A 16,475-nucleotide genomic window follows, 5' to 3' on the forward strand; every position below is an offset into this window, starting at 1 on the left:
TGAGGTTTCAGTTGGCATTGGATAGAAACCTTCAGTGGAGATTTTCTCACAGAGGCCCCACGTGCACAAATTTTGCTCAGGGTTATTCAAACAAATTAACATATTAGCTGTAGCACAGTTTCTCAGATGCAATTCATTATAATTAAGATCATCAGAAGGAGGTTCTGAGAAAGGTGCATGTTTGTTTTATAATTGTATGGCAACATGTAAAGTAATACAACTAAGGTATACAAATTCTAGGTTTTTCCAAGAAAACAGTGTTTTGACTATTCATTAACCTTTTTTTGTTTAAGAAAATTTATTTTTTTACAACTATTTTGATTTTGAAAGTTAATTTAATGTTCAGAAAGTATACTGATACTTTATCAGAGAATAACGCCTTCTGTTTCCTCACAAGAAATGATGCGTTTCTACAAAGGACATATCTCTAGGTCTATCTCATAATATTTGTCTACATTCCCATTCAGACTTTGACGTTTCTGTTAAGAGTCAGCAAGAGTATGAATCGGGTCCGTCTGTAAAGTTACAGCTGGCTAGTGTGGACAGCTCTGTACATAAAGAGCAGATTATCTTATATTTCTCCTCTTCAAAAGAAGAACAGGTTTGGAGGTTTTTATTTGACTGCGTGGTGAAACTGCAGTCACTTGGGTAAAAGTGGATTGGCACAAATTATAGATTAGATAATATACTTTTTGGTTAACATGAAGCATTGCAAACTGGTGACCTTTTTTCTTTTCTTGTGTACTGTAGCTGAGCTGGGGGACTATGACCCGTACAAGCATACTGCAGGTTATGTGTCGGAGTACCGGTTTGTTCCGGACCAGAAGGAAGAACTAGAAGATGCCATAGAACGGATACACAAAACTCTGATGTAAGAACTCAGTAATGTTGGGAAATTGTCATTTAAAATCAGATTCAGAAATGCTTGGTAAGTGTGAACAGGCAGCACCTCATTAGTGCCAACCAGAGGTCTGCAGACTTGAGGAAACCCACAGCATCCAGTTATACCCCTCAGAAAAGTAGAAAAGTTTCGTGTGTTTCAAGTTGTCCTTTTCAGAACTGAATAGGAAAATAACTGGAAATATGATGTCTGTCAGGCCTAGGTATGGGTGTTTCTGAACCAGCAGTTTTAGTAGTGGTCCTGTCTTCTCTTAGTTTGTTGTAGTGGAAAAAAAAAAGAAATCTACATCTTCTGAACTGTTTGAGTTCAGTTCCCTGTTCCAGCGCAGATTTCCTGTGTTCTAATTTTGGACAAAATGCGTATTGCGTCCTTGCCTCCATCTATTCTCTGTAAAATGGGGATAATATTTATTTTCCTTATCCTGTCCTGTCTATTCTGATAATAAATTGTTTGGATAAAAAAACACTTTTAATATAATAACGTGAGGCACTTCGTACAATGAAGTGTCTCTTTTCTTGCCAGATCCTTACTGGGGTAAGGAAGGAGTGCTTGTAGCAACCTGTATAAATCTTTGTGAGAGCAACTCGCGTTGCAGGAGATACCAGGAAAGCAGCTTGTATGCACATGGCTTAAGTTGCGACATCTGTATATATTAAAGAGGCAGTTTGGTTTTACAGGCATAGAGTCCTTTCACTGTATTAACCAATGTGTCTTATGTAAAACATATTGGCAGTGATCAATGTAATGGATTCCACAGTAAGGAGGAACATAAGATTCATAAGGAAAAAAACAGTGCCTGGAGACAAAGTCATCAGGCAGCACTGAAGAACTCAAGGCATTAGAAGTGCTGGCTTCTGGACAGAAAACAAACAAATTCTAAAACTTTACATGAGCGTAAAAGCAGTGCGAGCACAGGATACCTGGTGGGTGTCAGAAGAGTTAAACTGAACCAGCCAGTACAGAAGTTTGCAGACATCAAAACTGTACCTGAAAACATTTCTCTGGCATGAGAAGAAGCTGAGAAGGCAGAAATAAGCTAGAATTACAATACTTGGCAGGGACCAAGTGATTGCAGGAGTAGAATATTAGGCTTACTGCAGACAGGACGAAAGAGGCCTGAAGAGATCTGAAACGTATTATCAACAGACGTAAGAGATTCATGCAATCTCAACTTAACCTTGGGAAAAGTTGGAAAAGACAGATTCATTTTCATCATAGAAGCTTACAAAGCTTTGGTTCTCCGTCTTCCAGGTACTGGAATAGTAATCACCCAGAATACATAAAATTCTGCTTTGTACTATCTTTGACATGGTGGGCAATCTCTGCCTGATGGTGGACACCAAGATGGTGCTTGGGATTCAGTTGATTCTCTGTCAGATTGCAATTTGTGCATGCGACATCTTTCCTTGATTACTGATCAAAGCAGTGGGAAGCAAAACTGCAGTAAGGACAGCCAAGGGATAGACTGCAGAGGCAAGCTGTTAAGAAAAGAAAGATAAGGACTGGTAACTTCTGGTCCCATTTGTTCTGTCAGTGCTTGAGTAAGAAACAGAAAAATTAAAGAGGAAAAAATACAACAATCTCACATGGAAGTTGGGGCAAAGAGCATAACTGGAGCTTTTTGGAGGTGGCATCAGAGAGGCGGAGAGTGCCACTTTCTGTCCCACTTACTTATTTTTAGAAATAGTCTTCTGTGTGATGAAGTCTCCGTAGCTTCAGAGAGGTTTTAGAATGAAGTTTACTTGGTATGTGAGTGACTGAGGCAGAAAGAGCAGTCACTGTGTGAAAGCGCAGGAAGTCAGAAAGATCTGGCTTCGCAGTCTGCAGTTCTGAATGTTACACTGCAGTGCCTTCAAAACTGCCAAATGTAAGCCTGGTTTTGAAAACAAAACATATGGAAGAAGCTCATACTGTACATAAAGCCAAAATAAACATTTACTTTCTTCTCTCCAACTTCATATTCCTGGTAAACGTAAAAGAAGCTTGTTCTAACAAGTCCAAGTTAGGTGCAATTGTGATAGAACCATTTATTAAGATGAGAGCCGTAAGAAATACTTTATGTTTATCACACCTTTTGTCAAAGTCATGTAGAGATAATCAGAACTAGCCATCGTGTATTTAGATCTAGATTTCTTGATTCTCCTGCTATAAGATAGCCCCAGTCCAGATAAAGGTTAAGTAATGTCTTGCCTGTGGTTTTGTATGTTAGTGTTACACGTACCTTGTTTAATGAGACTAGGTATTAACTCAGAGCTGTTCACTTTGGAAAGTTCTCTTGTGACTGGAATGCGTACCAGTTGCCACATTACCTTGAGCTTTCTCTTTTAGGGAAGAGAATCTGTTGTTAAATAATTATTTCTGAATGGTTGCCCGACTGCTCTGGAGAAACTGATGGATGACAGAGACTCTTACTACAGGCCTTTCTGTGAAGTAGAGTAGTACTGTTTTTTTTTCTCTTCTAGAGATGGGAAACTGAGGCACGGAGCGTTTATTTGGGTCAACATCACAGAGACTGGGTTCGAGAAATGAAACTTGAGATTAATTCCAGATCACCAATACTAAGCAGCTTTCATTCTTCTCTCTTTAGTTTCTCTAGTCATTTGGGTAATCAGACTATGATACGTTTAGCTCAAAGAGTTTGTGACTTAAAGATGAAATTCAGAAGGAGGGGGAGCAGAGGTTGTGAAGGGGAGTGATAGCTGTCTTCACAGCAGTGTTTTTATATGCTTGCTGAGCCAGAGCTCTGATACTCTTCTGCTCCTTGACTGCCCTTAGGTGACAGGGATTTCGAGGCACCAGAAAAAAGTGACACCAAGTTGCACACGCATTGCTAGTTCAGCCTGGCTGTCAGCATCAGCACGGCCAGCATGCCTTCTGTACACAGGTGAAAACTGTCTCTGGATACAATTTTTCAAGCTAGAGTGGCTTAGGGCATATCCCTGCTTCTTCTCACCTACCTACTGGTGACATTTTGCGAATAGGTTTGTGGAGCTCAGCTTTCAGTTTTAACACAGCACAGCAGATATTCTGGGATTTGTTCGGGATGAAGTTTCTGGAGCAAGTTTCTGAGTCATGTAAGGTGGGAGAACTCAGAGGTGGGAGTTTTTCTGGTTGCAGCAAGTGTCTGCAGCCTGCCCACGGCAGTTGTTGTCCCAAATGTAAACCAGCATGACAATCCTGAGGTCAAATAGCAGAGTGCAATGTGGTTTTGTTGTCAGCACCCTGAGCGTCTGCTTCCTCATGTGCACATGAAGATGTGCACATCTTCAACAGCAAACAGTGGCTGCAGCTCTTGCACCTGAGGGAGCAGACGCTCAGGGTGCTGCAGGAGGAATATAATCCTTCAGTACAAATGGGAGAGCTCGTGCTGGCCCTCTTACACTGTCTGCTGCAGACCGCAGCAGGTCGGGGGCTAACTGATGCTTGGCAGGTCAGCTGTTGGTGTTTTTTGAATCAATATTGCACGTTATCAGTGGGGCATAAGGAAAGCTAAAATGCCCATAATAGACCTAAGAGTGGCCTTCGGTATCGTTTAGGGCCAGTATTGTTTAGTGGCTCTCAGGAGCTCTTTGTTTGTCCAGCTAAAGGAGAGGTGCGTATCAGCTGCACAGTTATTACTTTGCCTGCTCTGTTGTTACTGACTGCAAAGGCTGGTTCAGATTTGAGATGTATTAGCAAGATGGATGATGCTGAGGAGAAAAAGAAACATTTATTCTTTGTGAGGATAGGAACAGTTTCAGTTCTTGACCCTCTCTGCTCCCTTCCACATTGTCTCCTCCATCTACGTTTGGGAGGACGTACACTTACCCTTCTCTTCCTTTAGTGGCTCCAGCTTACATCTTCACAGACCAAGCCTTTACTGAGGATTTTTGCAAATATACATGTTTATGTATTAAGTATAACTTTACAAATATTAACATACACTCAGTTGACATCTGAGCCTTTCGGTACTTTCTGAGATAAGTGGGATTTGTACACAAACATTTTTTTTTTTATATATGATCAGAAAGGAAATAGTAATAGGAATATTTAAATTGCTGTTGGATTCCGGTGCTAATTCATTGATGGGGTAATTCAGATTGCTTAGCCCTGATATTTAGCCTGCCTGTGAACTCAAAACAACAATGCTGCTTCAGTGAATGTTGTGCTCGTGTCTGTGAGAGCTACAAATATGATCTAAAAAAACAAGCTGTAGAATGAATTTTTATAGCAGCAGTGGGTAGAGTAGTGCCAGATTCAAGGACCTTGTCATCCTGAATACCCGGCGTTCTGCGTATTGTGAATACAGACGTGAGCCACTGAACTACTGGGAACTCCAGCTCTTGAGGAAAGGACTTTGTTCCAAGCTTCAGGTCTGCTACTTTTCCAGGACGCCTTGAAATATAGGGTGATCACCTGAGACGGTGTCAGTGCTGCTCTGTAGATGAGATGAGGTGAAGCAGCCTGTCTCTCAAATGCAGAGAAGCAATTTAAAAAACCTACGCTACTGCATTTATGCTAGCGCTGCTATTTCACGTGTTGCTCTTCATGTGTTTTCTACCTTGTCAGGCATAAAACAAAGTTGGGAAAACCTGGAAAGTACCTGCTAGGCTGAAGAGAACGGGGAGACAAGAAGAGAAAATGTATATATTGCAGGATTTTTCAGGTCTTGTGTCAAGATTTTGAGCTCTGCTTCACACCTTGAATATGAGTGGCGGCAAATGCAGTAAAATGTTCCCCCAAGACAACAGTTACAGGGTGAAGCAGGAAATGCGGTTTTTAGAGTTAGTGCTTATGGGTTCATGAGCTGTGCTGCACTTTCTCGGTAACACTCTAGTAGCAGTCATAGAAACTTGAGAAAGGAGTGAGGATGAAAATGCAGTTTCAGTTATTTCAGGCTTGCAACAGAGGGGTCTAACTGTTGTATCAATGGCAATTATTGAGGGAAGAACAAATTAAATTCTGAGGATAAGTCCATTGCTGACCACCATGAATTTATTTAGACTTTCTGGAAAAAAAAAAATCCTTCCTCAGTGATGTCAAGTACGCTCCTCACAGCCGTTTTTTCTCCACTTTTCACCCGTGGCCTCTCCCCACCGTGCAGCTGATGGTAGCTGTTAACTGATGCGTTGATATTTGCAGATAGAAAGGCAAGTTGGGTCTGTGAAACTGCTAATCTCTTGCAACAGACTCCACACTTTGTTTTTACAGTAGCAGGCTTGGGTATTGTTGACTGGCCTGGCTTCCTGTAGGCAAGATTTTATGAAGAAAAGAGCATTTCATCTGAAGTCCTGAACCTTGCTTTCAGAAATCCTTGCTAGCCGTGGCACTGCTAGGGGAAAACGCTCCCCCAGTCAGTCACTCCATTCCTGGTTTATTAATAATCATGTAGTTGTTTGAAAAAAGATTATTTTGCCTATTCAAACCTAAAAATGAAATGTCTGAAGCATGTTTGAGACAACAGGGCGTTAGTGTGGCATCCAGGAAAAGATTAGCCACTCTAGTTAACTTGCATTTTATATATGATAGCATCTTGCAGCAGAGAATTTTATAGTAAAAGTTTGTGCCCGCTGTACAATCTTACTTGGAGCCAGCAGAAATGCAGTGCTGAGAGGATAATGACAGTCTACACAAATGGTAGGAAGGGTTGCACATCCGTCCAGCCAACTGTTTTTATCGATAGGACAATACGTTAACTGGAAGTGCCAAGTTCTTATGCAGAATGTTGTTTACAGGGGTCAAGTTCCTGCTGAGGCAGAAGCGAATTACTTGGGGGTGGCCAAATCCCTGGAAATGTACGGAGTGGATCTCCATCCTGTTTATGTAAGTATTGCTTATAATTATGTATTTTAAATTTGATAGCCATGCAGAAAATCTCCTGTACTCAGGTGGTGGAGAGTATTTGTACTGTTTAGTCATCAGGCAATACCTTAAAAGAAAAAATTGTGCTTAAGAAGTCCAAAGAAATACGTGCTCACAGACCAAATGGATTAAATCTTTCGCACATACAGAAGCCTAATGGTTTTCAGATGAAAGGTTGTGATTGGATTACTCCTATGAAAGACAATCAACTGTACTAAGAAAATACAATGCTGATAAATTGGAAGGCATTAGTATAAGTGTCAGAAAAGATAGAGAGGGTTATAGTTCTTGTATTTGACACAATAATTTGCACGTTATTCTTTTGCAAAGAACACAGTGAGTGAGAGCTGAAAAGATTTCAGAATCATTGCCAAAGGCGACCAAAAATTAGGGTGGGGTAGGAGCATGTCTGGCTTATTTTAGTATTCATTGTGAAGGTTTTGCTAAAGAGACAGAGCATGTTTACAGCTTTTTCTGTACAATATAATGCGGCATTGCAAGCTGTCTGTATTGCCTCAGCAGATCCCTCTACCTCTTTTGTAAAACAACATGTATATTGGGATTGGATTGAAGCCATCACCTGAAGGCTATGTGCTCCTTGTAGAAACATCATTCTATCTTGTTTGAATAATTGTGCTCATGGCAGGGTTTTTTTATTTTTACTTATTGAATAAAAAGAAAATCAGAAGTTCACGTGGGGAGTTGTACTGTAAATAGTTCACTAAATTGGATGTCAGTACTTTGTAAAATTAATTAAAAGAAAATAAGTAAGCCAAGATGCTACCAAAAGATTAAGCGTGTATTTCCACCTGACAATTGTGCAGGCCACAATATGAAGTATTTTTTGATACACACTGTGGCTTAATGATATTCATATCCAGTGCTCTGTGCCCCTCCACCTATAGGAAGTGGGGGAGTTGCTGGAACCTGCTTCAACATGGTCCAGCAAAATCAAGTTAAATTTGCAGAGTCTGGAAAATTTGTTTTCACCTAGTTTGTTTATGCCCTGCAGAGGGATGGATCCCCAGCTGCGTGGTGAGGGGTGCGTTGTAATATGCCTAAGACTAACCCGTGAATATCATTATTTGTATTTATATTACAGTAGCACCAAAAGCCTTCCTTTGAGACTGAAGCTATAGATATAAAGAGACATAGTTCTTTTCATTACCTGGTCATACTGAAAATAAACTTGCCTTTAGCAGTTAGTTCATTTTGGAGCACAAGCAGAACTCGGGGAGATGAGCTTGAGCTTTCTCACAGAGAGGTATAATTTCTATAATCCCTCAGTCTCCCAGCTGATATTTTTTGTGGTTCATGATCTGCTGGTATAGAACAAATAGGGCTCTTCCGTATTCTCCCAAGCAGAGAGATTAACTAACTTCTGCAGCTGGCTTGTTTACCTCGTGCAGTGACTCTGTAAATAACCGCGTGCACTAAGATCTGCAGTCTTTCAAGCACCTTCAGTATCATAAGATACTGACGCGGTAATAATGATTGTGCGTAAAGGTAGAAGGATTAAAAAAAATAAAAATTAGGATTCTAGTGGAGATTTTTCTTGCCATTCCTGTTACCACCTCCCTTCACTCCCCGGGAGAAGGACCTGCCATAATACTCTGTAATAAAGGCCTAAGTGTGAAGCTTGACTGTTATTGGAGCTGCTGCTGGAACAACTCTGAACTAGCAGCTAGTATTATTTGAACTGGATCATTTGACTTTCATGTGCTCTGTGCCCATTTGTGCTTCTGCTCTGCAGGTCTTGGTGTGATCAAAGACGTTTCATTGGTAATGGGAATGCTTAGGGGGACTGGGCCAATTTTTGCCATTCCCTAGCAAAGTTAAGTGTTCGGTAAAAATGCTGCCGCTATTCCCTCAACAGGCAATTCTAAAAGTGGTGCCCAAAATACAGAAATTCTCTAAAAGGTTGAAAAGAGCCATTCTGAGATGAGACATTTTGGTGGCCCCTTCTGTTCCACAGAAGACTAAAGTCAGCATTTTGCTCTGAAGTGGGAGAACATGATGAGTTAACTGATTACTTTTGGTGATTACTGCTGAAAAAAAGAATAATGTTGTTGAATTGCTTCCCAAAATCATTTAGGCTTTTCTCAAATTAATTCAGAGCAAGTTCAAGAAAACTGTGATAGAAACTCCCTGTCTGTTAAACATCTAAGCAGTAACCCAAAAAGGGCTCATATGAAACTTCAGAAGACTCAGATTTTCTAGAGCTTGTGACTTCTTCAAACCTGAAACTTTAAGAATCTAGGTTGGGCAGGAGAACTCAACTCCTTTGTCTGTCCTGCTCTATTCCCTTTGAGGGTGTAGCCTATTCTGATCATAGACTACAAATTGGGGAGTTGGGGGGGGGGGGCCCTTCTGCCATTCACCTTCAGATTTTTCATCATATTCTGTACAAATATGATTTGCAATTCAGGTACTGACCTCAGAAACAGTTTCCTTTGGGGAAGATGATGTGACCCCTCCTTGTTACTCTTGGACATTGCTACCCTTTCTGAAAGAAATGCTCTGAATCTCTCAAAGCAGTTAGTTCCTTTCGGACCACTCTGTAGCAGCACACAGGTGATGTTATTTTAGAAGGGAGAAAGCAGCTGTGAGGTTAAACTGTAGTGAAGTAGGTCAGGAAATCACTGTGTACCTTCAGCTAGGGTTCAGGATGTCTGTTGCTATCATGTCTTAATAAAGAGTTTAGTCTCTGAACTCTGGCCATTTCCCAGATAGCTGAAAGTAATTCCTTTAATAAATTATTTTTATTTTATACCGTGGAATGTGGAAACTCCCATTCTTTCCTTGACTGCCATTCTGTTTTGCCTCTTTTGCATCTATGCGTAAGAGTTTTCTTATAGGGGTTTTCATCGTTGGATCAAGTACTGTTTTCCCCGTTCTAGCTAGGACGAAACAATGTGCTCAATTCAGTCATCAGACTGGCTTCCTCCACTAGACCGTACTGCTACTATGATACAAATTGCTGCTATAAATAATTGAATGACATATTTTTTATTTTCTAGGGTGAAAACAAATCTGAATATTTTTTAGGATTAACACCCGTAGGAGTTGTTGTCTACAAGAATAAAAAACAAGTAGGGAAATATTTCTGGTATGTATAATTTAACTGTGCAGTCTGTGTTTAAACAATATTATTGTACAGAAATATATGATTTGTGATTTATGTTTGAAAGGTTGATTTTATTTGGAAAAACATTTCACAGCTGGAATCTGTGTGTCCTAACCTTTGTGTGGATTATTTGAATTTTTAATTCTTTAATAATCCAAATATTGAAAAATATATTTTACCTTTACTGAATTCATGCTGAAATGTTTAAGTGCTGCTAATTTCTGCTGATATCTGGTGCGTACATGCAGAGAAAATCCTACTTTGAATCCTTTCTTGTCTTTGTATGTAAATATATGCAGCTTTATAGTGTACTATTTATGAAGTCAAAGTACCATGAACTACTTTCTGTCTTTTTTGCAATATTACAGGCCTAGAATTACAAAAGTTCACTTCAAGGAAACACAGTTTGAACTCAGAGTCGTGGGAAAAGATGTAAGTTTTTATTCAAGCCTGAAAGAAAACATAAAAATAATCTGTTTTAATTAATTGGGAAATGTTATGCATCCATCAAAGTGAAACTAATGCTACTGATGATTACTGCAAGAAAATGATCTCATGCTAAAGTGTCTTGTGTTCTTGATAGTTCTTGCAGATTTAGCAAAGAGAAAAGAGGAAGGAAGATTTTCTGTCTATGTTTTGCAAGTAGGGGAGAGAACTTCAGCAGAGCAATGCTAATGTAGGGATTTTGTAACAAGCTTTCATGCTTTCATACTATGCTCTATGAATTAGAGTGGACAGCTTCTAGAATGCCGTGGTTGTGCTATTGCATATAGTGCTTTTTAACAAGGCAAAATCTACAGGGAAAGATAATACCTACTGAAAAATGGAGAGCGGAAAACTTGGAAAACTTTCAGGCACCCAAGGTGAAGTTTCGTGGCTTTGGAACAGAAGCATCCGCCTTATACAGCTTGAACCACATTTGTCAGAATTTAATCCAATTGTGCTGTTCGGTCATTTGAGAGAAAAAAATGTTGATTCCTGTGGGAAAGTGTAGCAAATTTCTAGGAAGAGAAGAGGTTTTAAGGTAGATTCAGTGGAACAGAGAGATAGATATTTATCACCTGTGGAGCACAGAGAGATGTGGGGGTGGAGGGAGAAGTATGAAATATAATAAAAGAAATTGTTGCATTCAGTCTGTGACGTTTGGTGACTAGTTGACTAATGAGTTTAGTTTGCTGAGTTATTTTTTGAAAATGTTTTGTAGGTCTCTTTGGAGTATCAGGAGTGAAAGTTTAGGCACGGAATGGTTATTCTGTGAGAAATATTTCCTTGCTGGAAACTGTGCGTTTCTCTCCTTTCAGGTTATCTGTGCAAGTTTGTTCATCTGTGCAGTGGCTGTTAGTCTCGCCCATGATTTTTCTAAGAGGTCATTTGGTGCATTAAGTACATGCTGGGAAATGTATGTGTACCACTGATGGATTTTGTTGGTTCTGCTGAGGATAGTATTTCTTGTGCTTGTGGAGATGTGTTGACAAGTTTTGCTTTTGTTACTCAGAAGTGGTTTGGTTCTGTTTGGTGTGTTGGTCTATGGGAAGTTTATTTCTGATGATGTGTTTGTTGAAATCAGAGAGTTGTTTGAAGGTGGGGGAAGGTTGGGAAAACTTTTCTCAATGTTTCGTTTCAAGGGTGAATGCCTGTTCATGTGCAAACAAGTCCTAGATTGACTTAAGAGTGGATTGCATTGAAGTGATGCTGTAGTTTCTGTTTGATGTCACATGTATATGTTTTTTGTTTGAACCATCTGGAATTGCAAACGTTTAACATGCTGAAAAGAAAACCTGGAAGCTTTGGAAAATGTACATAAGTTTAGATTGGGAATGTTGATGGCCTATAAAGTTGGTGAGCATCTAGTATTATGATCATAAGACAAACACTTTGACAGCAGTTGGCAATTTCGAGTCCCAACAGGTATTTTTAGGAAATTGTTCAAGAGAACAGTAAGTACAAGGGTGTGTACCATCATTATAATCTACATTGCGACTAATACTCATTTGAAGTGCTTCTACTGCATTTCATATCCTGACAGGATAAAAAAATGCCAAAATGGCCCAGAAATATTGTCCTCTTCCTTTTTGTAAACACTGTAGCTTTGTTACTATGAAAAAGTATTTTTGGAATAAGTTAACAGCAGTCTTAGCCTCTGGATTAAAATCACTGTAGTAACAACTCATCAGTAGATTTACATGACTGTGTGTTCCAATACCCTACAAAAACTTCACTCATAAATTGCTTTTATTCCTCCATGCTTTGGAATAAATGCTATCACTTTGTCCTTTCATGTGAGAAATGAGTTTGCGCTATACGGTAGGAGAGTAAACGTACCGTCTTTGCTTCATGCTGCATCCTTGAATGTCACTTTACAGCACAGGGAATTAATAGGTTCCTTGTTACAGATGTAGCACACCAAGTCTGGAATGTGTTGCTCATTTCCAGACTATTCAGTTACTAGGAAGATGTTAACAGGTTATGACAAGGTTTGAAGGACACCAGAAATGGTCACAGGGAAGAGCTAAAGAACTATTTCTACTTCTGTCTCCATATCATGGAAAGTTATCTTTTCTCCTTTAATAACATTGCATGAAATAAACATGGTGGAGTTGGAAGGATGTACTTGGACATATTAAATACATAAACTTTTCCAAGCACGGAGTGAAGGTGGGTATAAAAGTCTAAGAAAACTTGAAGGGAGAAATGCTCAAAAGGAGGAGTTAGTAATTAAGATTGAACAGGGAGCACAGTTACAAGAAAAGGAGGAAACAGCCCAAACATCAGGGAAAAGGTGCACGGGCAGTAGGATTTATTAGACTGATGAGTACTCTCCATAGGAATTGATGGAAGGATGTGACTATTAACATTAGTTGGAGAGAACACTAGATAAGATTTAGCAAGAGGTGAAATAATGGAGTTTTTTTTCTCACTTAGTTGGAGCTTTATGGCTTAGAGGAAAGAAGCTAACATCATGTATTACTGAGAACAGATTGTTTCTGGGTATATTGTACACACTGGATTTTAGTTTGTTTCCATGCGCCAGTTACTTTTATTCACGCAAACAGACATCTTCCACAGATACACCTATTCATCAAGAGGAAGTTTGATGCTTTTAGCACTCTGTGAAGTGTTGCTCTTTTCCCAGCATGGAGTTACTTATGGTAACTTCTCAGTTCTTCCTTAAGATAAATTTGTCTGAGACTTTTCTAAACCTACAAAAGGACTTTGAATGTGCAGTTCCTGGTAAATGAGTGGAAGAGAACACCCTGGTTGCCTTGACCGATTTGAAAACGTCAGTCTAAATGTACGGCTCCATGTTCTCAGTCTACACAAAGAAGACACTGTGGGGGGCATGTGTCAGAATAAATTATGTATCGCTGCTGCTGCTGCTGCCGCCACCGCCGCGGAGTTTGTTGTTTACGTTGTTTCAGTTTTCATAAAGTTGATGATTTACTGAACACAACATACTTATGCTTACTGTCTTGTAATATCATGCTTCACCTCTCCTGGTTTGCATTGTAGTCTCTTGTGCTTCCTCAGATCTCTTCCATGAGAACATTTCCTATATATTTGAATTCTTCATTATGTGTATTATTCCTGTATACCTGTTGCTATTGTGTGCTAGCATGGTTATTGGTATTTTGGTTTTAGCTTTTACTGTTTTGGTTATGTTATCACATTTTTTTCCTCCTTAATTCTATTATTACTGTCCTTTTGTCATAAACAAAATACCGCTCTTAATTTGGCCATCCCTGGCTTATCCTGGCATGTGAGACTAGTGACTTGGACCAGCTGACAGAAGTTGTTTTTCAGCAGCATTTATCACTGAATCAGTATTTCCTTATCCCCCAACTTGACCCATGCTCTGAATTCTGAGCTAAAAACATGCTGTGCTTTCTGTGAAATGTCTTAAGTATCAATGTGAAATTAGGAACCTTTCTGCTTTATAGATTGCAGAGAGATTCCCTGAGCAGAATAGTTGCCGAATAATTTTTGGTGCGATTTCTCTTAAGCAAGATGAGAGATCCATCTGATCATTGTACCTGTGCACAATTCCTATTAGCAGAGATGTCTGTTGAACAGCCGTGCTGGTTGCTGAACATCCAGCAATATGGGTGGCTGCAGAAGACCCCCAAGTGCCACAAAATTGAGTCTAATCACAGTAGACAACTACTGGGAAATGAGGAACTGAAAGGGTGCACTACGTACCTTCTGTGCCTTCTCTGTGTAAGAAAGGCAGCTTGTTTCCTAAATTTCTCTCAGCTATGGAGATGAACAAAATAGAGAAAAAACATGGTGTGATAGGTTTGATAGGCTGGGAACTTAAATGTAGTAGTATGCAGCAGTTACAGAGGTGGAGCTGCATTGCCCATAGGTAGGATGTACTTCTGTTCCCCACAACTGAGTGGTGCTTTTTAAGAGTTCCTTTTACTTTGGTTACAGGGTGTCTGCGCGTGCAAGCGAATGGTTTAACTGGCTCACAGAGCTTAGGCAAAGCTTCTGTACTTATTTTTCATGTTTGTTTTTCGGGGAGTTCAGTCTGCAGAACACTTGCTTTCATTACTTCTCATTTTAAGAGAAGAGTCTTTTGGAAGTCTGAAATTTTTGCTTTGTGATGGATTTTGAAATTTGGTTTGTTCAAGTCTGAACAAACTCCCAAAACAGTGCAATTAAAAATGATTTACGCAATTGCAACACGAGCCTTCCTCTGCAGCCTTTCTTAGTCGGGTGAAGAAATTCAGCTCAGCTGAATTTGTAAGGTGAAGTTGATAAAGACACTTTTCAAGAGCAGTGCCAGCGACTGATGCATGTAAGAGGAACTTGAAGGCAATTCCAAGGCACGTAATGGTCCCCCTTCTGCTGGCTCAAGTGATTTTTGTTCTTTTAAATTATATTGGGAGACCCTGGACTTTTGCTTTTAATTAATGTGTTTGTTTATTTTTAATCTGATTTGTAGAGGTGTTCAAAGTCTGAAAGATGATTACATTAATAAGGTGGTCTAGCTATACACCTTTGTGAATTCACACACTTTTTTCCATTTTGAGCTATGTTACGGTATATCACTTATATGGTATATAAGTTATAAGAGCGGGAGCTCTTCATTTGATTTGTTCCTCTTGCACAGTTTCTTTAGAAGGTGGAACAGGGCTGAAGAGGTGTTTCTCCTATTCGAAAGTCCAATATAACTTAGATTTCCATTAAAGAAAAAAACAGCATTTTGATTTTTATGGTGACTGAAGAATTTGAAATAACTTTTGTATCGTTTGTATTTGTGCCCACTTAGGCCAGAGTGGGTAACGGAGGGTGGAGGTGAGCAAGCCCGCTGAAGTTAATATGTTGTGTATAACTTTTTTTTTTTAACCACTTTCTGACTCACCACATACTTGTAAGAATGGCTCAAGGCTTGATAGCTAAGTCTTCGCTAATCAACATTTTTGAAGGAGAACTAGGATTAAAATTCCTGGGTAAACTTAAAGTGGTTGTCATTAAAATGTTCGTGTCAGGGGTTTTTGTGTAGTAATTTTTTTGTAATCGTGGAGATAATATGAGGCTGAGATACTTTAAAACTTGATATGCTTTATGCGTAGTAGCATAGCATTTTTAATTTTAATTCTTGACTTGTATAATGTGCTTAAAGATAATTATCTAACTGGAGATTTCAGGTGACCTTATGTAACCAGTAATACCTTCTCCATTACATAAGCTATGATGGGTATGCATTGTGTAAATATGTGAAGACCAAATATTTCCTATTGGAGGAAGCAACTGATAGTATCCAGGTGTGTGCCTGACCTGGCAAAGAGTAATGTTTGGAAGCAGTCGCTTCAGAGCTAGTATTAACGTTTCTGTTACGTGTGCGTTCACTTGCAATGTGCTTTGTGATAGGGCAGGGTCCTCACTTAGGCTAAATTAATATTCAGCGCAACTGGGAAGAGTCTGTGTCTTGGCAGAGAGTTTCTATTAAGTATTGTTTTCATTTCCTGAACTGGGACTGGTAGGGGCTAATGTATGTCCTGTCATAAGTGAGAGCAGCTAAGGTCTGCTCTGAGGCACGGGTTTCCGAACGTCTTTGATCTGTGGAGTTTTAAAAATTTTCTAGTGCAGGTGCAGTGCCCCATGGAGCAAGTCTGCTAACAATAGGCTTGTTTTTCCCTGTTACTGAACTTCACAGCCAAGGGATCCGCTGGTCCCCAGAGGGAAAAGCTGCCATTTGTATGCGTGTCTTCCCTTCCAGGCAGACTCGAGCTTGCTCTGCCTGGGCACTGGGCTAGCTGGACACGAGCCAGCTCTGTACTTGAAGCTGTGTAATCACAGAGGTGTGGCAAAGCCAGCTCTGAACTGTTTGCAAAAGGCAGCGTAGGCATTCCCTAGGTGATATGTCAGCTGTGGCCGTCCCAGAGGCGTTCTGGGGCTACCCGGCGAGGGTTAGGTCGCTTGTCTCCTTTGAGGGGAGCAGATGGTGGAGTGCTATGCCGATTACCAACCTTTTAGTGGAGAAGATCTCCAATGCCCTGCCAGGTCCGTTTTCTAGCTGCTTTGAGAGGCAACATAAAACAATTAAAGGCTGTGGCTACTTTTGATTGACAGTGTATTATAAGTATGTTATAAGATAGTGTA

General features: G+C 39.9%; 1 protein-coding gene across 5 annotated transcripts in view; it reads left to right on the forward strand.

Moving 5' to 3' along the window:
* The window catches only part of LOC138064821 (band 4.1-like protein 4A), a 140,555-nt gene that overhangs the window by 70,210 nt on the left and 53,870 nt on the right, over positions 1-16,475 (forward strand). For all 5 annotated transcript variants that reach the window (XM_068928827.1, XM_068928828.1, XM_068928829.1 and 2 more), the window contains 4 exons: positions 751-871; positions 6,616-6,703; positions 9,763-9,851; positions 10,238-10,301. In XM_068928827.1, the coding sequence (XP_068784928.1) occupies positions 751-871; positions 6,616-6,703; positions 9,763-9,851; positions 10,238-10,301 (362 nt within the window). The remainder of the gene's footprint in view (positions 1-750; positions 872-6,615; positions 6,704-9,762; positions 9,852-10,237; positions 10,302-16,475) is intronic.

This window comes from Struthio camelus, chromosome Z (genome assembly GCF_040807025.1).
Source record: "Struthio camelus isolate bStrCam1 chromosome Z, bStrCam1.hap1, whole genome shotgun sequence".
Taxonomy (NCBI): domain Eukaryota; kingdom Metazoa; phylum Chordata; class Aves; order Struthioniformes; family Struthionidae; genus Struthio; species Struthio camelus.